This window comes from Taeniopygia guttata, chromosome 13, assembly GCF_048771995.1.
Source record: "Taeniopygia guttata chromosome 13, bTaeGut7.mat, whole genome shotgun sequence".
Taxonomy (NCBI): domain Eukaryota; kingdom Metazoa; phylum Chordata; class Aves; order Passeriformes; family Estrildidae; genus Taeniopygia; species Taeniopygia guttata.
This window is the reverse complement of record NC_133038.1, coordinates 165,075-190,171: the sequence shown is the minus strand read 5'-3', so window position 1 is coordinate 190,171 and position 25,097 is coordinate 165,075. Positions and strand designations below refer to the sequence as shown.

Genomic DNA, 25,097 nt, shown 5'->3' with positions numbered 1-25,097 from the left:
TTATTTTCTTTCATTACAGTGTATTTTTACTGTGTCACACATATAAACAGTAGAAATGAGTGCAGGAGTTTCACTGAAATGGTCCATAACATTTCCTATGGCTTTGTGCAATCACCAGTTCAAATCTGAACACCCACATAATTTTTCATTTCAAACACTCAACCCACCCACCCACAAGAGGCAAATATTTGTATGGTTCTTATATTGAGATGATGTCAACCTGGAAACAGATGGACAGCCAAGAGGAAGGGGAAATACACATTCAGTTAATAGGAGCAATGAATCCTATCAGTCATGTCCACAAGGCAGTTTGCTACACACTGTGAGATGCTGTCAGTTGGCCTGTCCAAGTGAAGGGCATGTCCAGAGTGTGCCTGGAGCATCCCAGAGCATCTGAACACTTGTCAATGCTGTGGCACAAACAGGATTGGAAGAACCCACCAAACTGAGCCCTGGGAGTGCCTGTGGATTTCCAGGGAAACACACATATAAGATATAAAAATGTCTGGCCTGGTGGTGGGTATTAGATGGGGATGCTTTGTTCAAGATTTTCTAACTGTTCTTCAAAAAATCTGATCTGCTCTTCGAGGTCCTTCTGTTCAATCAGCAAGGAGGTCTTGACTTGAACAAAGTGCTGGTAGTCCTGGAGCTGCTGCTCTGTCAGGTATTTGGCGAGGATTCCAGAGACCACACGTTCTCTCCTGTCCAGATTCTCCTTCAGGTCCTTTGCATCTTCCCGCTGTCGAGACAAGAGCTTGTGCCGTTCATTCAGCGATTGCTAATGGAACCAAAAAGCAAAGCAGCACACCATGAGAACCCATCATTCCTGCCAGGCTCTGTTTCTTCATTTGGAAGCCACAGTCAATTTAATTTAATTACTTCCTCTTGTGGGCTTTCCACCTGAGTTTTTTCTCAATTGAATTACTCATTCTTGTGGCTTGTAAGGTAAAGACACAATAAATGCCATCAAGGCCCGCTTTTCCTATGCTGTCCTCATGAAAAAAAAAAAATCAATATACTTAAAATTCTGGTAATTTTAAAGTATTCTGTAACAATCTTCATTCAGTTAGAAGCTTTTTAAGGTATCTATCTTTGTGTTTTGTGTGTTGCATGTGCCCAGAATGCCACTGACATATTAAAAAGACAGAGTGGATTCTATTAAAAGGTCTGCGTTGATGCCAAGATGATTTTTTGCCCTTTCCTTTATATACCTTTTATATATCCTCAGTACACTTAGCAAGCATAGTTGTAATTCCTTAGGTCTGATAACTTAGCATAGTGCTGGTACTCTGTTAAGCCAAGAGATCAAACACCTGGATGCTTGCAGCTGGAGGCCAGAAAACCCTGCAGTATCTTGGGAAACCAAGGTCCTCTCTAGAACATATCCTGTAAAAGAAGGTTTAGCCTATCCAGGGGGGAATTCTTCAGGATGGGGGAGGTCATGCCATTCATCCAAGCCTCTCATAGGCGCATCTTTGTTAGATATGCTGATTTGTGAGGTCTGTAAATTGTATATACCATCTATTGTGTGTGTGCACTGCGGTGCATTCCACCTTAGCAAAGTGGGGCACCATAAAGATCCTTATTAAATACCAAGGTAAAGACCCTTTATCATGTAACCATATCCGGCTCTCAAGTTTTTAAGACCACGAAAAGGCATCAGTGTGATAAAATAACAGTGTGATGTAGACAGTAACTGCTCATCAAAGGCTTCTTTTAGAAGAGCTGGGCCTTGCTTGTTCTACGCAATTTTTGTACCTTTCACCTTGAGCTAATTCTCATTCAGCTGTAATAATTTTCATGGGGAGTACACTGCTGGAAAATATTCTGTTTCAGGACAGTGTCCATAAATAGAGCACAATGCAATGGTCACTACTGACACCCTAAAAATGGAGTCAAAGGTTGAGATTGCTGGTTTTCCTGACATGAGGGCAAATGCAATTAGTGGGAGAAAGTTGTTAAAAACTGTTGGCACTTAACCAAGTCTTTATTATGCCAAAAGCTGTTGGCACTTAACCAAATCTTTATTAGGCAGTTTATTCAAATATTTGAATAAATTATTTAAATGTGTTTCCTATGAAGAATATAAATGTAATACCAGGGAAACAACACCCTTCCTGCCTAAAGTGAAAGTAAGCATGTAATACTGTTTAAAATTATTCGCATTAATACAACTGACATTTTGGAAGAGGCAAATCCTGGCTCTCTATGTCACACTGCATGAAAGGACCTTTTTAGTGCTATTCTGTGTGTGAGCTATGATGAACCTCCGGAGATACAGGTCAGCAGCAACACAGCTCCAAAAAAATCTCAGTTTTTCTAACTCTATGCTTTTCTAATTTCCAAAAGAGAGATAACAGCAGGTATTGTGTTGATAAAAACATGATTAGAGCAATAAGCATAGCAGGCAAGCATAATTCCTGGGATAAATTTGGCTTTTCTTCTTCAGCAAAAGGGAGACTTTTCAAGAGTTGAAATTACTTCTGGTGACATGAGGCAATTCCTCATTTTCCATCAGAGCTGGCTACTTGAGTTAAACTACAGTGAGCTTTATCTCAAATTATGACCACACCTTCCTGCTCGCTAGGACAAACCCATTTAGTGAAATATGATTACAAAGGCAAGTAATTAATGCAACGAAATTATCAGTGGAAAAAAAAACCCCACAAAAAGCACAGGTTCGGAGCTACTCCACAGGGAGCAGCCCAAGGTTCCAAAGGCCACCCTCCTGGCTTGGAGCCTCTCAAGGTTTTGCTGTTGGCCCCAGCACAGAGCTGCCTGTGCTCCAGCACTGTCCTGGTCCTCACCAGGGCCCTGCTCTGCTCCAGCCCTGGGGACGTGCCCATCCTGGGACGTCAAGAAGTCACACCTGGAAAGAAGTGAACTAAAGCAATTCAGCACCTGTGTTGTGTCTCACCTTCTCCTCAGGCTCTGTGTTGCCATCCATCCTGCTCATGGCGTTTTGGACTCGGGCGAGGCGGCTGGACAAGCAGAGCAGGAGGCTCAGCACCTTCTCCAGGTCCCCAATGAACATCAGGTACCGCTCAAACTCGTTGGGCTTGCACAGCTCCCGCACCAGCACCTCCAGCTCCTCGCCCCACTTGGCACATTCCCTGACTTCCAAGAGAACCCGCTCCTGTTCCTCCCACAGCGCCTGCAGCCTGGATTGGAGACTGGCCATGAGTTCCAGCTGCAAAAAGAAAAAAAAAAAGATCACAGGAACTGTTACTACTGAAGAGAATCCACATCAGTTCTAGAAATTCACATTGTCTTTGCCAAATTTTTGACTTGTAAAATAATTTTAAGCTACAGGAAAGGTAAAAGGGAGGAAAAAGCAGTGATATTTTCTAAGCTGTACTTAATTCTTAAACTCTGAAAAGCAAATTACTGGTAATCACCTTAGCTGGTGATATATTCTCTGGCTCAGAGAGCTTCCAATCAGTCAGAAGGGAACTGCAATAAAGATTACAACATGATTACACAGAATTGCTGTTCTAAGACAGGAGCTTGAAGTTCCAGCTCTGTACCAAGCTTTGGAAGAACTGATTGGAAAAAGTCAGTTCCATGGGCAATTCAAGCAGGCCATGGTGCCAAGGTAGAAAAGCAATCAGAGGAGGCTGTTTCATGTGAGTCCCACAGTTTCATAGGGAAATTAATTGGAAAAAGGCCTCAAGAGTTGAGTGTGAGCACACCATGGACAATGCCACCATGAACAGGAGCAGCAGTACGACAGCAGGTGATGTGCACTGCAGGAGGAGCCTCGGGAAGGCAGACTGTTGTTATCTGAGATGGAGCATGTCCAGGGGAAAAGCCCACCTGACTGTGCAAAGCTACAAAATCACCCTTCCAAGCTCCATACTTCTGTCACTGTCCAGCTGTGTCCCCCATTCTCTGCATGCATGGAATTGATTGGACACTGGAATGTGCAGAAGCTGCTGCCAGCTCTCAGAGAAAAGAACATTTCTTATTTAGGCTGCCAGTTCTGATTTATTTTACAGATTTCAAGATTAGATTTGAGTGTTAAATTTGGAGTTTGCTGCTGCTGCACAGGAGCTGGCTGTGCAAGGAAACCTTTAATGATGATAGATGAGAGATCTGAGTCAAATCAGACAGGATTTAAATAGCACCACTTATGATCAATATTCCAGTTTTCCAGTACTTTACCTTCTGGCAAAAATTGATTCAAAGTTACCTGTGAAATGTTATTGGGATAAAAATATCCATAGTAATAATGACATTAGTAAGAATTTCTTTGTCATGATGGAAAAACTGTGGTCTTGTGATGGTTATCTACATACTTTCTTAGATGTGATGTCATCTAGCTCATTTGTGCTGTCTCTGTTTCTCTTCAGGACTTGGTTTCTCATAGAAGCAGGATCTTTCCTCCTTTGCTTGGTTTCATGTTCAGATTTTGGATATTCTTCTGGTCCATATCCATGACTTTTCATGCTATTGAAAAAGAAAATAAATACCCAAAGCAAACACTTACAGTTTTCTTCACTAACACCGAATTCACAGTTTTATCCATTTTGACTTCAGGATCACTCTCCTCTCTTCTCACCACAGGAGATCTTCTAAATTTTTAGAAGATACAGAGCAAAAGATTTGCAGCCTAGGTCTGTCAGAGTCCCTTTAATAAGGAACCACTGAACTACTTTTCTTCCATTATATACCCTTAACTTCAGACGTTTTTTGGTATGTAAATCAGAAAGCTGTATGTTTTCTAATGAAGCAAAAATGAAGCAACGTGCTCAAGTTCATCTTACTACTCGTATGTATAATATCTATACATTAAAATAGACCAAAGTGCTAGATAATTGGTTTTGTCTACTTACTCATTCTCCTGAACATGCTGCGCCTTTCCCCTTTTCCTGCGTGATTTATCCAGCATGGAAATGTGGACAGGAAACAAACCCTCCAGCAGGTCCAAAGCAGTTTTTCTAAGAGGATGAGGCATGAGAATGTCCACCAGAGAGCTGTCCATGGCAATGATCTCCATAGCAAGCTCCTGGCATCGCTGCTCCTGAGGAGACTGCAGCCTCCTTTGGGGCAGGTGAGTCTCGCTCTCCAGGGGAACATCATCGTGGCTGCTGTGCATGGATGTTTCCTGGGCAAGTAAACCTTTGGCTGGATGTTTGTGTCCTTGGTGAGGCTGAGCTGGTGCTGTGTGGAGAAGCATTCCCTGCCCTGGAGAAGCTGCAGGCTGCTGCTGCTCTGGATGCTTGAGTGCAGCATTCCCACTCACAGAGTGAGTTCTGCATTCCTCCTCCACCCCATCACTCCCCTTGCTTCCACTTCCTGGGACAGGAATGGAGGTTTCAGGAGTCTGCTCATTTTTATCCTGACCACACACATGTCCACTTATGTCACTATGTTCATGATTCTTGTGTCCATCTTTCTCAGGATCATAGAAGCTGTGAGGAAGAAGACAGTTCCTTTTATTTGAGACATTCCCTCTAGAACAATTTTTTTGCAGACTGTTTAGGAGCTATGATCAAATGTTTCTGATGTTATTGTTCTGTCTGGAACTTTCAGTTACTTTTATGCTAACCTGCTAAACCAGGAAATTTAAGAAAAAATTTAATTTTTTTTTCCATAAGCCATTCAAGTCTCCAGAAACCACCGGGATATTTTTGAAAGAGTGAAAATTCTTTTTCTACAGAGGAGTCAACATCACTGCCTTGCTGAGACAGATTTCAGATGTTTATCTCCCTTGGTGCTCCTCAAACTAGCAAAGCAAATGTGGAGAGTTAAAGCACAAACTTCCTAATTAGTGTATGTGTAAATGGCACACTTTTTTTATTTCCTTTGAAAAAACACACCAAAATCCCCTATTGCAGCAATCGTGATCACACATCTCCAGGCCTGGGCATCTCGGAGCTGCTGGAAATGCTATTTTCTCCAGAGCTCGGATGAGGGAGCTGTGATCCCGGAGATCTGATGGATCTGACGGAGCGCGGCTGAGCGGGGACAGCTCCCAGGGGCGCCCGGCACTACACGCGGTAGGAAGGATTTTAAAGGCTGACCCGGACAGTGCGGGTGAATATTCCCTGTGGGAATGAAGGGTCCGAGAGGGAAGCGGGGAGCAGCGCTGGGACACGGCTGCAGCCACGCAGCTCCCGAGCCTTACCTGGAGGCGCCGGGGCAGCTCCCGCAGCGCCCGCACAGTGCTGCCGCACATCTGGCACATCTGCACGGGTCCTGGAAGGGAAAACAGCTCACTGCGGCAACCAGCATGTCAGGCAGCTGCTCGGTTTTACTCCCATGTTTGTTATCCCCAGAAAGGGAAGCTGATGGTAGAGCTCCAAGTAGGTTCACCGGGGTTTGTGCTTTTTATTTTGTATTTTTTTGTTTGTTTGTGGTTTTTTCTAGGGAGAAAGGTTTGGGTTTTGGTCGTTGTTTTGTTTTTAATCTTTGGGCGTGTTTTTGTCTACCTCTTTTTTATTAATTAAATTGCTATTACATTCTTTTACTAGGTAGCATCAATTTCCCCCCCCCCCAGAAAACCAAAAGAACAGCTGTCAACAAAAGATACCTCTACTCTCTTAACAGTTCAGAAATTCAGCATTAGTGGAAGTTTGTCAGTCTCTTCAGTAGGTTAGTTTTAGTGGTAGGATTAATTATTTATTTTTTGGCCCTTTATCTTCTTTATTCTCCTCAACAATATTGACAGCTACTGTCCTTCAAATTCAGGAGCCAAAAAAGGTTGTTTATTTATAAAATTCTTCCTAGAATGATTTTTTTTGGCATAGGGCTCTAATGAGGTTGCTGTCATTAAAAATAATGACTGCTGGGCAAACAGCCTCATCCTGCATACAGCATGTGTTCTCTGCAAATGCATTTTCCAAGTGCCAGAGTCCCTCTTGACTTTATACCCCCTTTAGGTGCTGGTTTCTTACCTGTGTGGAAGAGGAAGTGGATTTTGGTCTCTCAGGAGCTCTCCCAGATGCAGAACCCCCTGCCTGTGGGAGACTTTCAGCTGATGGACACTTGCTGGTACAGCTCCCGTCCCCTTGGCTGGGATCGCACCTGCTGGTCCCATTCAGTGGGGGAGCGAGAGGCAAAGGAGGAAAAACATCTGGTGATTTTTGTTCAGAGAGAAGTTGGCAGAAAACCTCATCATTTTGCATCTTCCTGCTTCCATTTGCGTTGGAAATCTGGCCAGGAGGACCTTTGGGATTTGACAGCCTCTTCTGCAGGGGTGGCTTATGCAGTGGGAGGTGTTGTGAACCCCCTGGTCTTTGACTGATCTTTCGTTCCATGTATTTGATCAGTGCACTGTGCTGGATTTGTTTCAGCTCTGTCCTGGAGACACCTGAACTGGAAAATGCCTTTCCTCTGTTCTCCAGATCCCTTCCCCTGGATGCCACTGTACCTTGCTCAGTGGTTTCATCCCTACCTTGACTCCATGTTACTTCCTTATCCATTAGGTGATTGAGCTTCTCAGGCTCAGAGTAGCAGAGTTTCTTTTGCTCTTGGGTTGCCCTTTTCCTTCCCCCTGCTTGACCTTTTTGTGTCCTCCTTATGTCTTCATTTCTATTGAAACTTTCCAAGGATTCTAGATGAGAAGGGGAGCAAGGAACAGGTTTGGCATCCTCGCTTGCACTGGATAACGAGAAAGACCGAAGGTGTTCAACTGATGGCCTTTTAGAGGATTTCTGTCTCAATCTGACAGGCAAACTCATCTGTAAGTCTTTTCTTTTAAAGGAGGTTTCTTTGAGAACCTTTTTCTGAGCCACTTTAAGTTTCTCTATGTAGTCATTCTGGAAAGTCTCTTCTGTGAATGAGGCAGGACTCCTCCAAATGAGATCTTTGTTCTGAAGCTGGAGATCATCAGCACTGCGCTGATGGTGGTGGCTGCTCCTCTGAAGCTGATGGCCTTCTCCTTGTTTCTCTAGACACTGTATTGAGGCAGCATAGCTGCTGGATGGAATTTCCTTTGGTGAGCTCCTTGAGTCCTTATTGGGGTGCAGGACACTGGTGGTTTTCCCTGCAGAAAGATAGTAAAGCATGGGAGTTGCCTGCCTGGTTATTTGCTCACCAGCCTGCTCCTCCCAAAGCTGTCTTGAGAGCTGTGTTTGAAACACAGGCTGGTGTTTCTGAGCAGGAGGTTCCTCCTGTTCCAGACACGTGCTGAGGCCAGGACTGCTGTTGTTACCCTGGTTTTCTTTCTGGACTTCACGTAATGACTGAGATGTGGAATCTTCCTTTGGTCTGAAAAAAGCCATTTGGCTTGTGCCATCACAACACTGCCTCCTTCCCTGATCTGACTCCTCACACTGAGGGTGCTCCACTTCCATAGCTTTGCAGCTGCAGGACAATGGTGATCTCTGCACTTTGTTTTGCTGGTTTGGGACTAGTTCCCTAATATTGCTCATAATTTTTCCTTCAGAATCATAGCACTGATTTTTGTCTGCATAACTGTTCAGCTTCCTGGGAGCGTTTTTATTTAGAAGAGCATTCTCCATATATTTTAATTCCAAGCTGTCCTCAAACACATCCTGATCCATGTCTGAATGCCACTCAGCATGGAGTGGGCCCTGAGCACAGGGCAAGGACTCTTTCCTCTGGCTTGGCCCTGGCACAGTGCTTGGCAGAGCTGCTTCTCTGGCACTTGGCTTACACACACCCCTGGGACACTGTTTGACTTCCTGTATATCATTAACAGCATTGGGGTTGGAATGTGCTTGCTGATAGGATTTGAAGTTCATCTCTTTGGGAATTTTGTTAACATGACCTGAATTATACGCAGAAAGTACTTTGGGGACATTCATTACAGAGTCTGCCTTTAAATATTCTTGAAAAATGAATGATGAAGGTCTCCTGAAAATGTGTGGATTGCTTCTCTTTGTAGGTTGTTGTGAGAGGCTGCACTCTCTATTTTCTTCTGTCTTTAACACCTGAGCTTTTGAGACCTCATTTGTAAGATCAGAAGAAAGGCCCTTGTTTTGCAGAGGCTTTTCCCTGTGAGGCCCTACATCTTTCTGTGTGGCTGCATCCCAGTGCTGACTCCGTGCTGCCTGTCTGCCTGCGGGCTGGCCGTGCTGCAGGCCAGGGGCTGGTGGCACCGTGCCCCCTGCGTGCCCTGCAGAGCCTCGGCTGTCCCTGCGCCCCGGAGAGATGGCACAGCTCCGGGACACTGCCGGCGCTGCCAGGGCTGGGGGACCCTGATTTGGAGTCCTTTGGGAAGGAGCAATTCCTCCACAACAGCTATGGGAGCTGCTGTGGGTGCTCAGGCCTGGTGCTGTGTTCGGCTGCGGGGGTCTGAGGGCAGAGTGTGCAGCGCTGAGATGATAAATTCCTGTCACATACTCCGAGTCCATGTACGGGCCCTGCTCTGGAGGCACACAGGAGGATTCACCGTGGCATGATGGTGTGGGGTACTCTGGAACGTTTGATCCTCCTGAGAAAGAGCTGTAAGCAGAGTCTGCCCTTCCAGGGAGGTCCGTGCTGCTGATTGACTTCACTGACAAAAGATGATCATTTTCAGGAGAGGCCACAGGCTCTAGCAGCTTCCCAGCTCTGCCACCTTGCCTGTGAGTGCATCTTTCTATCTCATTCCCAGCTGAAGTCATGGTGTAGTATTTCCAGAAATCCAAATCTGATTAAAAGTCCACAACTAAGTTGTCAGAAATGAACATTTTTCTCTACAGTTACATTCCAATTCTATCTAGAGGATCCTAAAAAGAAAGAGAAATGTGTGAAAAAAGACTCGGTGGGAGGATTCTCCTGGCACATCTTGGAAAACCTTTCCCAGAGTCCTAGAAAAAGGTGTCTGAAACTTGACAAGAGTGTTTTGGTGGGACATTCTGCTGTCACTCCCAAGTCACAGATTTTAAAAGACAGCCAAATGTTTATGACTGCAGCTCAGGTTCCCTGCAAACCCCCAGATGCACTAGGAAAAAGCACCAGCATAGAGTTCACGTATGACAAACACACAGTTTTTGCAGAGTCTGGAAAACAGTCTGTGTTTATCAGCAGCACTTGCCAGTTGCTCTCTGATTGCTGTGCACGATGCCCATAGGTTTAGTTTAACACATGTATCTCCACAAGCAGCAGGAGATTCTCACACCAACAGCCTGACCCTCTCAGCCAGCTCTACCGGCTTCAAACCCCCTGACCTGCTCCAGGCAGTAGGAGCCCCAAATAAAAGACTGAACCTGGCACCAGAGTGGTGCTATCCAGCAACTTTGTTTAGTAATTCTCATTTAAACCAGCTCTAGAAACTGATTAGTTATTAAAAGAAAGCAAACAAACAATCTTGAAAAGCTTCATCAACAAGTTGCTTCAGTAAAAGGCCTGCTGAGGAGACACAAACTGTATCCAAATCCCTCCAGGATATTACGTGTCTGATTTATTCATAAAGGTTGACCTCACCAACTAATCTGCCATTCCCAATATCACATTTCTGTGGTGGGACCCCAAAAAGCTGGCAGAAAGAGAAGTTCCAGGGTGATGTTTCTCTTTAATTAAAAAAAAAAAACAAACCATCACATTCCTGCCTTGTTTCAAAGACAGCCCTGGTATCATTCATTTTGAGCCCAAAGGAAGAGATGGATAGGAGCCAAAATACACAAGTTAATCTATAAATGAAACTTGGACTGGTGGGGCACACTAAATAAATTAACTAGTTTCTGGGAAATGAAAACAGCCTAACCACAAAGTGGTAATTTGCCTGCTTTTTTTTTTTTTTTTTTTTTCTTCCCTGGGTGTTTGTCTTGTTTTTTAACATTTTTTAACATTTTAGTAAGAAACCAACTCAAGGATGTCTGGAGTTCTCTCCCTCTTTACAGATTATTTAAAACACAGCTGTGAAATTGAATTGTCTGTCCCTGATTGACAGGATCACAATGGAAATGGGAAGCTTCAGTGGCTGGTGATGCCGTTCCCCATCCTTTTCACCATGGTGTATTGAGGAATTTAAAGAAATAAAAACTTTAGATACTTGGTGAAAGGAAAACCTTGGATTTTCTGAAACCACTGAGGGAAAAGAGCCTTGAATGATTGAATTGCCACGAAGTGCAGACTGGGAGGGGACCACGGTGTATCCCAGTGCAGTGACAATTCCCAGGAGTGCTTTGGAGGTCTGCCCATAGCAGTGACCACTGGGAGAGCTCAGAGGTACCCGGAGGTGCTGAGGGCACACAGGATCAAACCCCACAGGAGCCACATTCCACAGGAGATCCAGAAGACAGACTGCTCTGTCATTCTTATCTCCCTTGTTTAATTAAATTTTTCTCCCAGTGGAACTTCTCCAAGCAGCTCTTGCTGATGGTGCTGTAAATAGATGGAGCCAAGTCTTTGTCTGGGATGTGCTGGCACAGTTCCATGGAAGTTCATGGAGCCACCCTGATTTACAATGAGAATTTGGCTCTAACTTTTCTCAGCAATGTGCAGAATCCAAGTAACTGTTGTGATTTAGTTCATGTCTTATCAGTGGCAGTACTCTCCTGGTTTCCTATACCAGACATTCCCAGGATCTCTTTTCCCCATTGTTTCAAGCTGCTCATTGGGATTTACAGTGAAGTTGGCAATACAGAGAAGAATTTTTGGCTCAGGTTTTTATGATGATACCAGAAGTAACAGGAAATATAATTTAAGTATTTTAGAAGACTGAGGTAAGAAGACTTGACTGATACTGAAACACACCTTAGGAAAAACCTGTCTTACTTCTTTTGAAGAGGATATTTCCTAAACCCTGGCAGCAGAATCATTTACCTCAATGTGTTCAAAGTACTATGTGGAAACTGCTCTCTCTTTCCCATGTAAGAGAAAATCATGAATGTCCTTAAAAGTCAACTGACACGAACAATGACATTATTGCTGTCCTGGGGAGGTGGCAGAGCTCCCTCATGGCCTGTGCTGTCTCTGGGTCTCAGATACATTCTGGCAAGGCTGGAATACCATGTGCCATTCCAGACCCACTTCCAATACCTGCATAGCAAACCACCGAAAGCAAGAAGAAAAATTTAATTAAATTATAGTATATCAGAACCCAAGCCACTGAAAGATGAAGGAAAGTGTAGTAACAGTGTAAGAATGCAGGAAAGTATACCCACTCCATGCCCAAGGAAGACATAAAGCCACTATCAACCTATTAAATTCCAAAGTTGTTTGCTTGTTTTTTGTTGTTAAAAATAGAGGCTAACTTAACTTCCATCCACATCAACCTGTCCTGTTCTAGGGAAAGGTGATTTGCATTGCACAATCTTGAATTCTTTGCAACCAACTCAGTATGTCAAAGCCTCATGTCTGGCAAATTAACTCTGTACAGAGAAAACCTAGTAACTCCAGACCACAGTCAGTGAACAACTTACCTGTCTTATAAGGGAAAGATTTATTATAATTACAGTTTGGTCTTGTTTGACCTCATTTAGAGTTTGCCAGGTGCCATAACTGATCTGTAACTCACCTGCACTTATATACAATGCTTGCCCAAACAAATCAACTCCCATCAGACACACAGGTATTCTCTCTCTCAAGTCTCTGATTTGCCCTCAACAGCCCAGGAAAAACAGCCCCTGGCACATAACACAGTCTGCAATAATTCCTGCACTTGTGGAGTCCCCTTGAAACGATCAACACAATCTTTCCATCACAGATGCAAGAATGAGAATTTTCCTTAATAAACACAAGCAGAGTTCAAACCTTCCTAGCTCTCTTGATGTGTTTTTATACAAATGGCTCCATGAAAATAAAGGGGAAACCCACAGCTGTTGATCTGGATTAAACTACAGTACACAAGTGCTCTCCAGAAGAGAACAAGTGTGCAAACCACAGAGCAAACACCTTGACAACCTCCCAGTATTATGTCATGTCCACATTAGTGAATGACCTGTTCCTTATCAAAGAGTAAACACTGGATGTAAATATTAACTGAAATTCTTCAGATTCCAGTCTGTTGCACAGGCTGCAGCACCTGACCCATCTGCTCCCCAGACCCTGAGATCTCATTGCTACCAAAAGGTCACCTGAGAGACTCTTGCTTTAGCAGGTGATCCTCCTGGCTTTCCCAGGGCAGCCTAGAGAGGCCAGAATCCTGGGGAAGTCAGGTGCAGAATCCTGGGGAAGTCAGGTGCAGAATCCTGGCATCCCAGAAACCTTCAGGAGGTCACTAGCTGGTGATCCAGCACAAGTTCCCAGGTCTCCATCCAGGTTTTCCTGGGCAGAACCCATGCCCCTGCACAACATGGATGCATTCTCTGAGGTATGAGATGTCTGGAAATAAGAGCTGCTTCTTTCACCAGACTCTGAAATATCCAGAAATTCCAGACAAATGTCTGAAGTCTTCAAATTCCATCACTTTGACATGACTGCTGAAAGGGTGAGAGAAATGGAAGGATACTACATTCAGGAAAGTGCACTGCCTTTGTGTGCAGCATCTCTGAAAGTCACTATTTCTCTCTTTCTCTGCCTTTTCTTTTTGACAGAGATTTTCCCTTTGTTATTATTTGTTTCTAGCCTATAATCAAAAATTTTATCCCCTTGGGCTTTCAGCTTTAGGTTTCTAACAGTAAGGCAAACATAGCAGATGATATTGCTTTTGGTTGACTGAAAAAACACACTTTCTGCTAATCTGTATTATTTTGCTAAAATCTCTGAAGACTCTAATCCCTGTTTTTCTCATTTAGTGCAATTTCCAGAGCTATTGTGCAGGTAGGTAATGGTCACCAAGGATATTGTACATCAACACCCAAGGACAAAATCTCACATTTGGCTTCCAGGCCCAGTGGAAGGCTCACCCAGCTACTGGGAAGTCAGTGTCACACAGTCCCAAAACAGAGCCTAGCTGGGATTTAGAGCAGGTTTATGCCTTGTGTGCACAGAAATAAATTTCACCACAGTTTGAGGAATGTAAACATTTCCAGTAAAACCCATGGATACACACTTGAGGCTTTCTGGAGCTATCAAAGGGTCATGAGAAATTTAGAGAAGGATGAAAGTAACAATAACAACAATAACATTAATAATATTAAAATTAATAATAATAATAATAATAACAACAACAATGCCTCTCAGTATCCCCTTTTTTTTGTGCAGGGGCATAGACAAACCTTCCTAAACTTCCTCACCCTTCTATGCCAGGCTCTGTAAGGAGGAAGCGATTCCTAGTGACCAGCAAGGGAGCTTTGCTGGAGCCACACTACCAGAATGGGTCCCTCCTACACCTTCCTGGCACCACTTCCCAAAGAAATGACATCCCACTGATGGACAGGAACATTTGGCATTTTTCTAACATGCCTCCTGGGTGATAAAAAGCTATGGCTCAAATAAACTGCTTTTGGAGGAGAGTTGTGGCCCAATCTCTGGCCAAGGAATTAATGAGGAAGATCAGGTTTGGCAATTCTTCACAGCCCCATGAGAGACCTTTTCTGAGCACTGAGCACCCAACAGAGTCTGACCTTTTAATTAGAGCAGTCACCCACTACATACCTCTCCACTGTCCTCGAATTCCCCTATTTTCCTTATGCAGCCTTAAAGATTTCTTCTGGTTTCCAGCAGCATCAGTCTCTATTCTATTAAACACCAAACACTTACTGTTACTCACTGTTTCTTCTACCTCTAAGTGCTTCTCAGAAAATGATTTTGCCAGAAATCAGTTTCATCCCAAATGTATGCATTCCTTCCCAACCATTTCCATTTTATCCCTTTTAATGTCATCTTATTTCCCTTATTTCTTTTTAAAATCTAATCAAGTTCATTTGATGCCGTAAACTTAGCCCCATAGTGTTTTTACAGGCTACAAAAACACCACAAGAACATTAAAAAATTATGGACTTTAAAGTACTAAAAATTAAAAAGAAAAAAAACTAATGACACTATTGATTCTTAAACATATGTCTTTAGAATTACTATAGATATTATTAACTAATTAATATAATAGAATTTAATTAATATCTATAATAAAGATTTGTTTTCATTTTTATCATGTTGACTGCTTCCCAGCAAGGCAATCCAAGAAACATTAGGGAAAAATAAAATTCTCACAGTCCCCCTGACCTGCTCCTGGCTGCACTGAGCTTCCCACAGCTGAGGCAGCAAGTCAAGCTCACAAGAGAAGAAACTGGCCTTTAAACTAGGGGTAATCCAGTTCAACATCCCCTTCCACTGACATGGTTTTAGTCCAGAACTGTGTGAGTTGGTAGTTGGTTAACAATCTATGCAAGCACAGTTTTAAAAACATGTTCATTATTAATTGCCTGTAATTAGAAAAACCCAAGTGCTTATTACAGGCAGCTTCACCAGCTCCCACACATCCCAAACCCAATGTATTCCCAGCACTGCCTGGATCAGAATTTGCCTATTCCAACTTTATCAGAGCTCTGGGAGAGCTGACGCTCACTCAAACTTACTAGTGAGGATTGGCCGGCTGGGAAATATCCTGAAGACATCTTATCTTTGAAGAATTGTGGTTTTCTGGCTCCTACATATGCTTTATTCTAATGTAAAACTATTCTCAGAAGCTTTATGGATGGCTCTGTAGTTGCAGTCCAAGAGTCCTTGCCAGAACAACACTGCAGATTCCAATTTCTACACGCTGTGGTTATGTTTTCCACAGACAAACCTGCAGTGAGAACAAACATTCCTGCTGCAGCTCCAGTTTTAGGCAAGGATGGATCCAGAGGCACTGACTGGGGAAGCAGTGTCCAGTTCACCTCAGTGAAGTGGGATTATAGATATGTATTCTTTATCCATATAAATATATCTGTTTATGTAATTTAAATTATGGCTTCAGATGGATCAAAAAGTTCATTCTCTGGTCCCTTAATATACAAAGAAGCTTTATGGTGAACTTTGCAAGCTTTAGACTGTGTGCTATGAACTTCATGAAGATATAGAAAGAAATACATCTCTCCACCACATTCCCAAAGTCATTTCCATCTAGGGAATATCGACAGGTAAAATATGGGAAAGGGTGACATGGTCAAGCTGGCTCACCTAGATTATCCCTGAGAACAGGAGAGCACAGGAATCAGCTTGTGGTACCTGGAAAACTTCCCAACACTGAACACAAGTGAGGAGGAGACTGAGGACATGAGAGCAACAGAGAGAAAGCAAGCACAGATGTGGAAGTGGAGCTCCACCTAACAAAACAATCTCCCTGGACCTCAGAGTGTCTCTCACAAACTTCAATTATATTCTGCCACACCAGTAGGACTCTGCCTTACCATGAAATAATTTGAGTCCCACAACAGGAGCAGAACCCAGGCCTCTCGCCTTCTCAGCATTCCTCCTAACTGCAAATTAATTTTTTTAATACCTTACTACCCTCAGGAAATCATGTAACGTTTCCAGTCTTTCATAGCAGCAGTCTAAAATATAACTGGCAATCAATATTAGCACTTCCATTTATAAATCAAGGATTATGAAGTAATAGCAATTAATGTGGTATTTTTAAAAAGCCATTCGCTCTTTCTTATTTTGACATAGGAGACAGAAACTTTTCCTTTCCAGAGGATGTCTGTTTTCAGCCTAATTCACACAGATGTTAAATATAATTACGCCTGCCTTTGGGCTGGAGTAGACAGTAATGCAATATCCAGCTACTACAGAACATTGCACTGGAACAAGAGGAAACCACCAAATATACACAAGAAATAATATACTGGACTGCTCTGTTCCTTTGGCAAATATTTCATTCTGGTATTTTCCCATAGCTTTTGTTTGAGCAGAATTCAAAAGTGTTTATACTTAACCTCACTAAACATATCTCTGGTCTCCACAACAAAAAATGAAAACCTGGATTAGTAGTTTAAAATAATCTGGAAATATCCGAGAGTTACATTAGAGCAGTGTTAATGGTGGGGAGGGGGCTGCTCAGAATTGGGGGAAGAAACCAAACCCTTGGTCCACAAAGAGCATCACAGAACCACAGAGTGGTTTGGGTTGGAAGGGTCCTTAAGAATCACCCAGTCCCACCCCCTGCCATGGCAGGGACACCTTCCACTGTCCCAGGCTGCTGCAAGCCCCATCCCACCTGGTCTTGGACACTTCCAGGGATGGAGCAGCTACAGCTGTGCCAGGGCCTCAGCACCCTCACAAGGAACAATTTCCTCTCAGTATCTAAACTAAACCCACCCTCCTTCAGCCTCCCTCCACACATGCTGCAAGACTGGCAGGAGATGGCAGAGGAAAAAAGCTGGGGAAGCACAAATTAATTCAGTCCTGGGAAAAGGCAGCACTCAGAGCTTTTGTGAGAGACCTTCCCTAAGCAGGTGACTGCAGGACAGGTTCACCTCTGGTAGCAGGTGAGTAATTCAGAGAGCAGTGGCAGTTTCAGTGAGAGGCTCTACTGGGTACGTACAAGCAAGGGACCGAGATTTCCTGTCTGGAGCACTTCATACCAGCTAGTCCCCATCCAAACAGAAAGGTGTGAGTTTTTGCAGATCCACCTTTCTATATTTAACCCATTCTACAGAAATTCCCCTCTGAGTTCCCAAATCAGTCCTCTGTAATCTGCATTTCACCATTAGCCTCAAACGTTGCCTGCGCTGGAGAATCGTTAAGTACATTTTGTGCCAAAGTAGCTATTTTCTGCATAAAAAAATATATATACCTGCCAGACCCTTTAACTGATCCATTTGCCACAGACCTAAATTTTATTTATTCTAAAAAACCCACATAATTTGTACACTCAGGGATAGAGCAGAGCTCCTGTGACTGCATTAGACTCAGGTGACACTCTAGACTGTCCACATCCACCATAGCAGGGATATGACTGGTCCCTTACACACTACAACACACTCATAATTTTAGGATTTTAAAGATAATATTTCTGTTACAAATTCAATTCTGTCCTCAATTATTTGGTTATATTCCCACATTTCCCCATGAAAACTCCATCTTTCACAGTCAGAGATCCTGAGGACAAGCCCTGAAGTTCAGGTGGCCTGGCGCAACCATGTGTGCCTGACACAGCTTCCAGCCCCAAGTTAAACATTTCAAAATGTGTTTTTAATATTTTCCAACACACATCCTGCCCCTTCCTCTGTTTCCAGGCTGGCTCTTACAGAGGGCGCCTCAGATGGGAGCACATGGACTTTGGCAGCAGATGCACCTGAGAGCTGAGTCAGCCCTGGTGGGGGGAAAGGATTGATAGAAATCGCAGCAGCTGCACTCCTGTGTGTCCAACATTTCTTCTCCCAGCACCATCCAGCAGCTTGTGCCAGGCCCTGGATGGGCTGATGCACCACGTTTCGGTCATCCCTCCCCAGCAGGACCACTGGCCCTGCCTGCCCCTCGCTGCCCAGCTGGGATGGCACTGATGGCACCTCCTCTGTGCTGAGCCTCCCAAAGCGCCTGTGAGCGGCTGCACGATGCCGTGGGCACAGGGCCACAGGGCACACGCACCTGGCACCTGGCTGTGCCTCCAGCACCCAAACCCACCCACCTCACACACTGCACAAACCCTCTGAGGCCAGCGACATGTGGGTGTGCCCCATGTGTGGCTGCACCTCCAGCACCCAAACCCACACTGCACAAACCCTCTGAGGCCAGGGACATGTGGGGTGTCCCCCATGTGTGGCGGCACCTCCAGCACCCAAACCCACACTGCACAAACCCTCTGAGGCCAGGGACATGTGGGGTGTGCCCCAGCTGCTCAAGGGACTCTGCTGAGGGAAGGGAAAATCTGCCTGACAGCCCAGCCAAGTGAGCTCATCCACCACGTACTCAAAGGTCTGCAGCTGGGATCTCACTGAATCCCTCCCCAAACACAGGCACTTATCCACAGGCTGAGGAGCAGTTAAGAGCATGGATCAGCAGAATCATGTTCTCCAGACTTGCAGCAAACACAACACAAACAACAGGGTAAGCAGAATGTTCTTTTCATTCTTTTCTTGCATAAAGCAAATATACAAACAGACAGCACAGCAAGTGCTGCAGACAATACGTACCAGGTACAGGCATCTAAAATACACACACACACACACAGACACTCTGAGGTGTTGTTTGGTTTTGTTAGAACCACAGAACTGCAGAGTGCTTTGGGTTAGAAGGTACCTTGAAGCTCGCCCCTCGCTGCCATGGCAGGACACCTTGCACACACCGGTTACCTGTGAGCTCCGGCAATCTGAAGGAGTGCTCCCAGTGAGTACAGCCCGTGCACATTCTCTGCCTCCAGTATTCTTTGTACAAAGAGCAGCAGTGCTCTGTGTCACATTCCAGCTGAGGAGATCTCGCAGCCAGTGAGCAGAACTTGTGCGATCAGCCTGAGGAGGTCCCGCAGCACTCGGAGGCCCAGAGGCCATTCCCGTGTCCCCCGTCCCCACAGCGCCGGGCCGTGCCGGGCCCAGGGGACAGCCGGGCCGGCTCTGCCGGGTGTGGAGCAGAGCACCAGCACAAGGAGACGAGCTGCAGTGGGCTGGGCTCTCGCTTTATCTCCAGTCAATCATTAACCACCGCGCTGTTGCTGCCGGAGCTCCTGGCTGGCCGCCACCGCTCCCACGTGTGGGCACCGCTGAAAAATTCCATAAACACGCTGCCAAGGCCACGGGGAGAGGGCAGGTGAGGCCTCTGCCCTGCGACCCAAAGCGCTCCTGTGCATCCCACCGGGATGTCCCGCTCCAGGAGCATCCCCTGCATCCCCAGCCCTTGCTCTGGGGCACTTGAGAAGCACTGCTAGACAAAAGCTAATTAAATGCAACTGAGAGTAGTTAGCTTTAATCCAACAAAGGAGTTAGATTCGATTTTCTTAAAAGATTATGTCCTGTTTTCTTAGGGAGAGAGAAAAAGGCTTGTACAGTAAAAGTTAAAGCAGCTCAAGGCAACAACTGAAGCTCTGTTTTATATGCCACAGTCTTTGTTTTGTGGGGCTTTTTAATTATTTCTAAATATTTTGTTCATAAAAGTGCACAGAAGGCACACAGAAGGCTTTGTGTGACTCTGAATCAACTCAAGCTTCTGCAATAAGTTCTTTCTGCCTCCAAATATATGTCATGAAGCCTGATATAATTTATAATGGCCTTATTCAGTGAAATTAATTCCCACTAGTTTCCAGTTGGGCTTAAAAAATAAGCTGATTTTGTGGCAATATTTTTTCCCTCAAACTAAGCTGGATAATGCTATGCAGGTCAGAGTTCTATGATTTGTTATGAACTGTCTCCAGGGAACACTGGGCATTCCTTCCTCATTTCCTACAAAAATAATCTTCTGACCTGTGGCTTTGTTTTACGTGTTGGGAAGTACAAAAGAGGTCTCCAGTGGGCCACAGGCAGAGCCTTTTTGTTGTGCCCACTCTGCTCTCCAGCACGGCTGTGCCATCACAGAGAGCTTGGAATGGCTTTGCTGCAGAGCAGCTGGGCAGGACAGGGATCCTTTTGTGGGTAGTCTCAATCCACTTCTCCTGAGCATGAAGAGCCTCTGGAATACTATTCATTGATTATTCATTTAATTAATATTTCAGGTTTTGTTGTGAGCAACCACCCAGGCTCCCCTTCAAAGCCCTGTATACAAATAGGACTTTGTATACAAGCCCTATTTGTATACAGGTCAGTTTTTTTTCACCAGCACATGTGTTCTGTAACTCCCCAAGTATGGAGAAGGGCTCCTGAGAAGTTACTCAGTAACTAACTCGGTGTTTAGTCATTGCATTTAATCATATTTTCACACGGCAGGGACTTGGTATCTGATCAAGTGCTCTGCAGTAGGAGGTAAGGGGACATTTCCAGCAGTTTGAGAAATGAGAAGAAAAAAAAAAATCCTGCACTGGGGGAAAAAGGCAAACCTGAGCAACTCTCCTGCCAAGTGATGAGCAGAACTCTGGTCTGGGGGCAGAGCTGCCAACTCCATTGGTGCCTCCTCTGCACAGGAGCTTTTGTACATTCCTTTTGCCCGTGAAACACTTGTGCAGGTCTTTCAGAGAAGGAGGACAGGTTTGGGACAGTGCTGCAGACAAGCCTGGCCTCCGTCCTACAGGAATAATCCAGGTTCCAGCATGCCAGATGAGAAAATGGAGGAAGTCAAAGCCATAATTCCACCCTGCACCTCAGAGAGTTAATTCAGCAGCTCCTGCCTCTCCCAGGACTCCAGCAGCTGGACCCTGCAGCAGTTACTCACTCTGGGGAGTTTGGTTTGGCTCTGGGATTCGTCACACATCCTTGAAAGGTTTAGCCCTTATATGGATAAGGAGATTTTTTTAGAGACATTTCAACACATCAGAAGAGCCCAGACTTTTCCAGGCACAGCACAGTGCCCAACTTCTGTCTCTGTGAGACAAATATGCAGACATCGAGTTCAAGGGTCCTTCAATGAAGTGTCTCTTGTATGTTAATTGGGGATGAACAACACTCTTCTTAGCACACTGCTGTCAGGATAAATCCATTAAAACCTGTGGGACTCTTGAAAACAAACACAATCCCTGCATAGCCTGAGGGTGCTGAAAGCCTCTGCAAGGTGCAGAGTGTCAGCAGACCACCTGAAACTCTGCAAAACTGCAAAACCTTGGGAAAACAGCCCTGTCACCACAGTGTCACCCAACCTGAGCTCTAAACCAGGGGAAATTTCACCAGTAACTCACAGTAATGCACAGCACTGTGAGTGTGATAATAGCATTCAGCAATTATAAAATATTCCCAACTATAAACCACATGTTCCAAATGCTCCTCCTCACTTATAAACCAGTTGCTTTGTAAAGAAGTTATTAAATGTGTAATCTGGTCTGCAGCTCTGGTGGGGTGTGTCTCACAGTGGCAAATGGTTCCAAGGCTGGATTCCAGGAGGGCTCAGCAGTGACCCTCACACGTGGAGCACTGAGTAGAGCTAACAGGGAGCAGGGGGGAGCTCCTCTAGGGCCCCAGCTGCCACAGTAAATCCACGTGTCACAAGTATTAGCAATTAAACCTTCCCACTGCCTTCACATGAAGTACTGTAGATCTGACCTGAATAATTGCCCTTTGCTCTATCCTTGGATTCAATCACAGGGTAAGATGTTTAGTGACTAATAATGGCTGAATGAGATGTGATGGGAACATCCCCAAAGGGAGGATTTACAGCTGCTCTTGGCAATTAAAAACACTGGAACACATTAGTGTTAGAGAACATGACAGAAACAAGGCAAAAACCTCAGCCCTGCACCAGCCACGAGTGCTCCACCATCCATTCATCACCACTAGGAAATAATCAAAGTATTCTCAGGATATTTATAAATCACAGTTTGCTTAGGTTTGCAATTGACAAACTTACGGTAACCATAATGAACAGGGACAAGAGTTTAAAATAAACAAGGGATTTTATAAAAGCAACAGAGCTGACGTTTATTTTCCTTGTCCTTTGGTACCTAAACTTTTCGAGTCTATTTCAAAGTTTTCTTCACACCCCAAAATATTGATATACTGGTGGATTTCTTAACTGAAAGCTGAGACTTTCAGGAAAACCTTGAATTTTTACAGCTGGTGCTTTCAGAGATCCATAAAACCTCATGACACCTCTGATAAGTATGTCAGGGGTTGCCATCAGCACAACTTTCATTCCTGAGCACTGCCACGGTCCCTGCACAAAACTGCTTGAGAGTAGAAAAGCAATAATTAGGATTATAGGCCAAAGTTTGCATCTTAATGCTACTTTACAGGTTTGCTGCCTAATCTGCACTGTGCTGGGATGTGTCCTGCACTCATGTGCAGCTCCTGAAAGCAGGAATTTACAATTCTGGATAAAAGCTGCAGCCATCAGTGCTCAGCACAAGCAGGGCTGCTGCCTGCTTCCCCTTCACTGGCACCCCACGTTCTGCCACTGCCCCTCTACTGCCCGTGGACAGTGCCACAGCACAGAAATACATACAGGCAGCAGGGACAGCAGAGAAACTCAACATCAGAATAATTTCTCATGGTGTGACTGACTTCTCTCAAAGAGTCCCCAAACCACCGAAGCCCTGCTGGCTGAAGGCCACAAGGCAGGATGAAGTAACCCCAGTGAGGAGCTGTGGGCAGGGCTGGCCAAACCCCTGAGCCCTGCAGGGCTGTCCCAGCACTTCTGCCTTCCCTGCCTTTTGTCCCAGGTGTGGAAGTGCAGTCCAAGGGGGAAGTAACACAAATAGCAAGTGCTGCCCCTAAACCTCCCTTCAGCCCAGGGCTGTCCCTTGCAGGGATATTTTCATGCCTTGGCATCAGCTGGGATACAGATGGCTGTGCAGTTACTCGCTGCAGAACTAGGTCAGCACTGATATCAAGGAAAAATAAAAATCCTGGGGTTTAGCCACCAAAACTATCCAAGTAACAGCAGCCTAATGGACAAAATAATATCCCTGAGAGATCTCATCAACCCCACTGTTCACAGATGTGGCTGCCCTACCTAATAACCACACCAGGACAGAGGACTAAGACAGTGTCATTACTGACACATATTCGTTATTTTTTCACTAGAATCCAATAATTCCTACAGGAGTTAATCCTTTTGCATGACCTTATAACAGTACATAACCAACTTGTTTTTTTACACTGCCTATTATCTAGTTAATTTGTAATAGTTTATAGAAGAAAGGTTAACAAAGTCACTACTATTGTTCTAAGGCATCCTGATGTTCCATGGATCAAAGACAGGTCCCTGTGTTCCTTCAGTCCCTGGAACGGGGCGAAGAGGGAGACGCGGCGCGCGGAGACACGGCACCGCGGGACGACACACGGGAGTCCGACACGCCCCCAAGGAGCGTCGGACCCGCGCCGCGCAGCCTCCCGGTGGGCACCGCCCCCATCAGGCGGGACGGGGCGGGCTGCCCGCCTGCCGGGGCGGGGTCCGATGGAACAGTGACCAACGCCCCGCCTTTGGCGGCCCCCACCGCCTGCGCATGCCCGGCAGGCCGCGCAGGCTCAGGGATCGGAGCGGGTTCCTCCTCAGAAGATGAACCCGAGACCGGACCGGGCGAATGCGCCTGTGTCTTCTCCAGGGGAAATGTAACACCACAGTTCGGGCAATTCACCGTCACCGAGTCAGACGCAATCCGAGGCGGGGGCTGATCCACGGGCCCCCGTTCACCCCCGAGCGCCGGGAAGGCACAAAGAGAAAGTGCTTTCCCGCCCAGCCCACTACGCCTGCGACGCGGGGCAGGGCGAGGCGGCCGAACCGGCTCCACCGACCGGATGCCTGGAGCCAGTGGCCTGGGAGCCCGAGCCACACCAGAGGAGGAGCCACCTTCCGGCTCACTCCCCCCGGGGCTAGGGGAATCAGGGCAACTGTACAGAGACTCGGCTTCCCCAGCATCCGCATCCAAGACAGATAGGTCCCCCAGAGAAGCCCGAGAACTGCCAACCTCAGACCCCTGCCAAATGGCATCCAACCTCTTAAACAGCATCATCAGCGGCCCAACATCTTCAAAACGATTATCAAGCAGGGCATCCATGAGGCGATCTCCCACGGGAGACCAATTCTCCCAGGAAAGGGCCTCAGCAAGATTGGGAAAGAATCCCTGCTCCCTTGCCCATAAAAACAGCCTCTCAAAATCATCCCAATAAAAAGGAACGCGTTTCCGCTTCAGCACCTCCCTCCAAACGTCCAAAGCCACAGACTCCTCCCTAATGCCCTCAAAGCTCTCCATTACCAAAAAAAAAACCAGCAACAGGCAACGCTCTAAACAAACAGAAAGACCTCACCAACAGTTCCCAGCCTAAGCTGCAATACACTTCGGCGGTCACCAGATGTCGCTATAGGACACGAGAAAGCACAACGCGAGCCACCTGCCACCTTGCAAGGCAAAAAAGAGCGCGTTTATTTTCTGACTCCAACTTTTATACTTCTCCAAAGGTGACAGTGGATTGGAGAGTGAATGGGCCACCTCTCCGAAGACATTGGACAAAGCGCTAGTACATCAAGTCTCTCCACCCCCATGGAGGAATGCAAAACAATACGTTATTTACAGAAACTGTGTGGGAAAGTTTCCCAATAGAATGTAAACTCAGAAGGCTTAAGAAAACTCAAGAATCAGGGCGACAGAAGTGAGCCCAAGCTGCTGCAGGAAGGAGAGAGATTGCCTTCACCCCTTCTCTCCCCTTCCTCCACACCAGCCCTGCTGCAGCTCTGGAGCTTGAGCTCTCTGAGCTGGTTCAGTTTGCTGATCTGGCAGAAGCTGATCAGGGTTTTTATTTAGTTTCCTGATGGTTTATTGAGCT

General features: G+C 45.5%; 1 protein-coding gene across 4 annotated transcripts; it reads right to left on the bottom strand.

Annotated features, from left to right (window-relative positions):
- SHROOM1 (shroom family member 1) lies at positions 1–19,411 on the bottom strand. 4 transcript variants are annotated; one of them, XM_072935386.1, is made up of 7 exons: positions 19,056–19,399; positions 6,900–9,680; positions 6,131–6,201; positions 4,836–5,414; positions 4,299–4,449; positions 2,918–3,190; positions 1–739 (listed from the first exon to the last, which is right to left on the bottom strand). In XM_072935386.1, exons 2-7 carry the CDS (start codon positions 9,573–9,575, stop codon positions 524–526), a joined length of 3,966 nt encoding a protein of 1,321 aa, XP_072791487.1. In that variant the 5' UTR covers positions 9,576–9,680; positions 19,056–19,399; the 3' UTR covers positions 1–523. The 4 variants fall into 4 exon arrangements, with proteins under 4 accessions (XP_072791487.1, XP_012430844.5, XP_072791489.1 ...); XM_012575390.5 differs by having other exon boundaries at positions 1–778; positions 19,056–19,392; XM_072935387.1 differs by lacking the exon at positions 1–739 and adding an exon at positions 3,399–3,453 and having other exon boundaries at positions 3,067–3,190; positions 19,056–19,411.
- Positions 19,412–25,097: the final 5,686 nt, after the last annotated feature.

Excerpts from the sequence above, each read along its gene's own strand:
- SHROOM1 (XM_012575390.5), bottom strand. The coding sequence starts at position 9,575 with ATGACTTCAGCTGGGAATGAGATAGAAAGATGCACTCACAGGCAAGGT. Across the intron at positions 6,202-6,899 it reads CCACTTCCTCTTCCACACAG|GACCCGTGCAGATGTGCCAG; the intron begins GTAAGAAACCAG and ends TTTCCCTTCCAG. Across the intron at positions 3,191-4,298 it reads ATGACATCACATCTAAGAAA|CTGGAACTCATGGCCAGTCT; the intron begins GTATGTAGATAA and ends TTCTTTTTGCAG.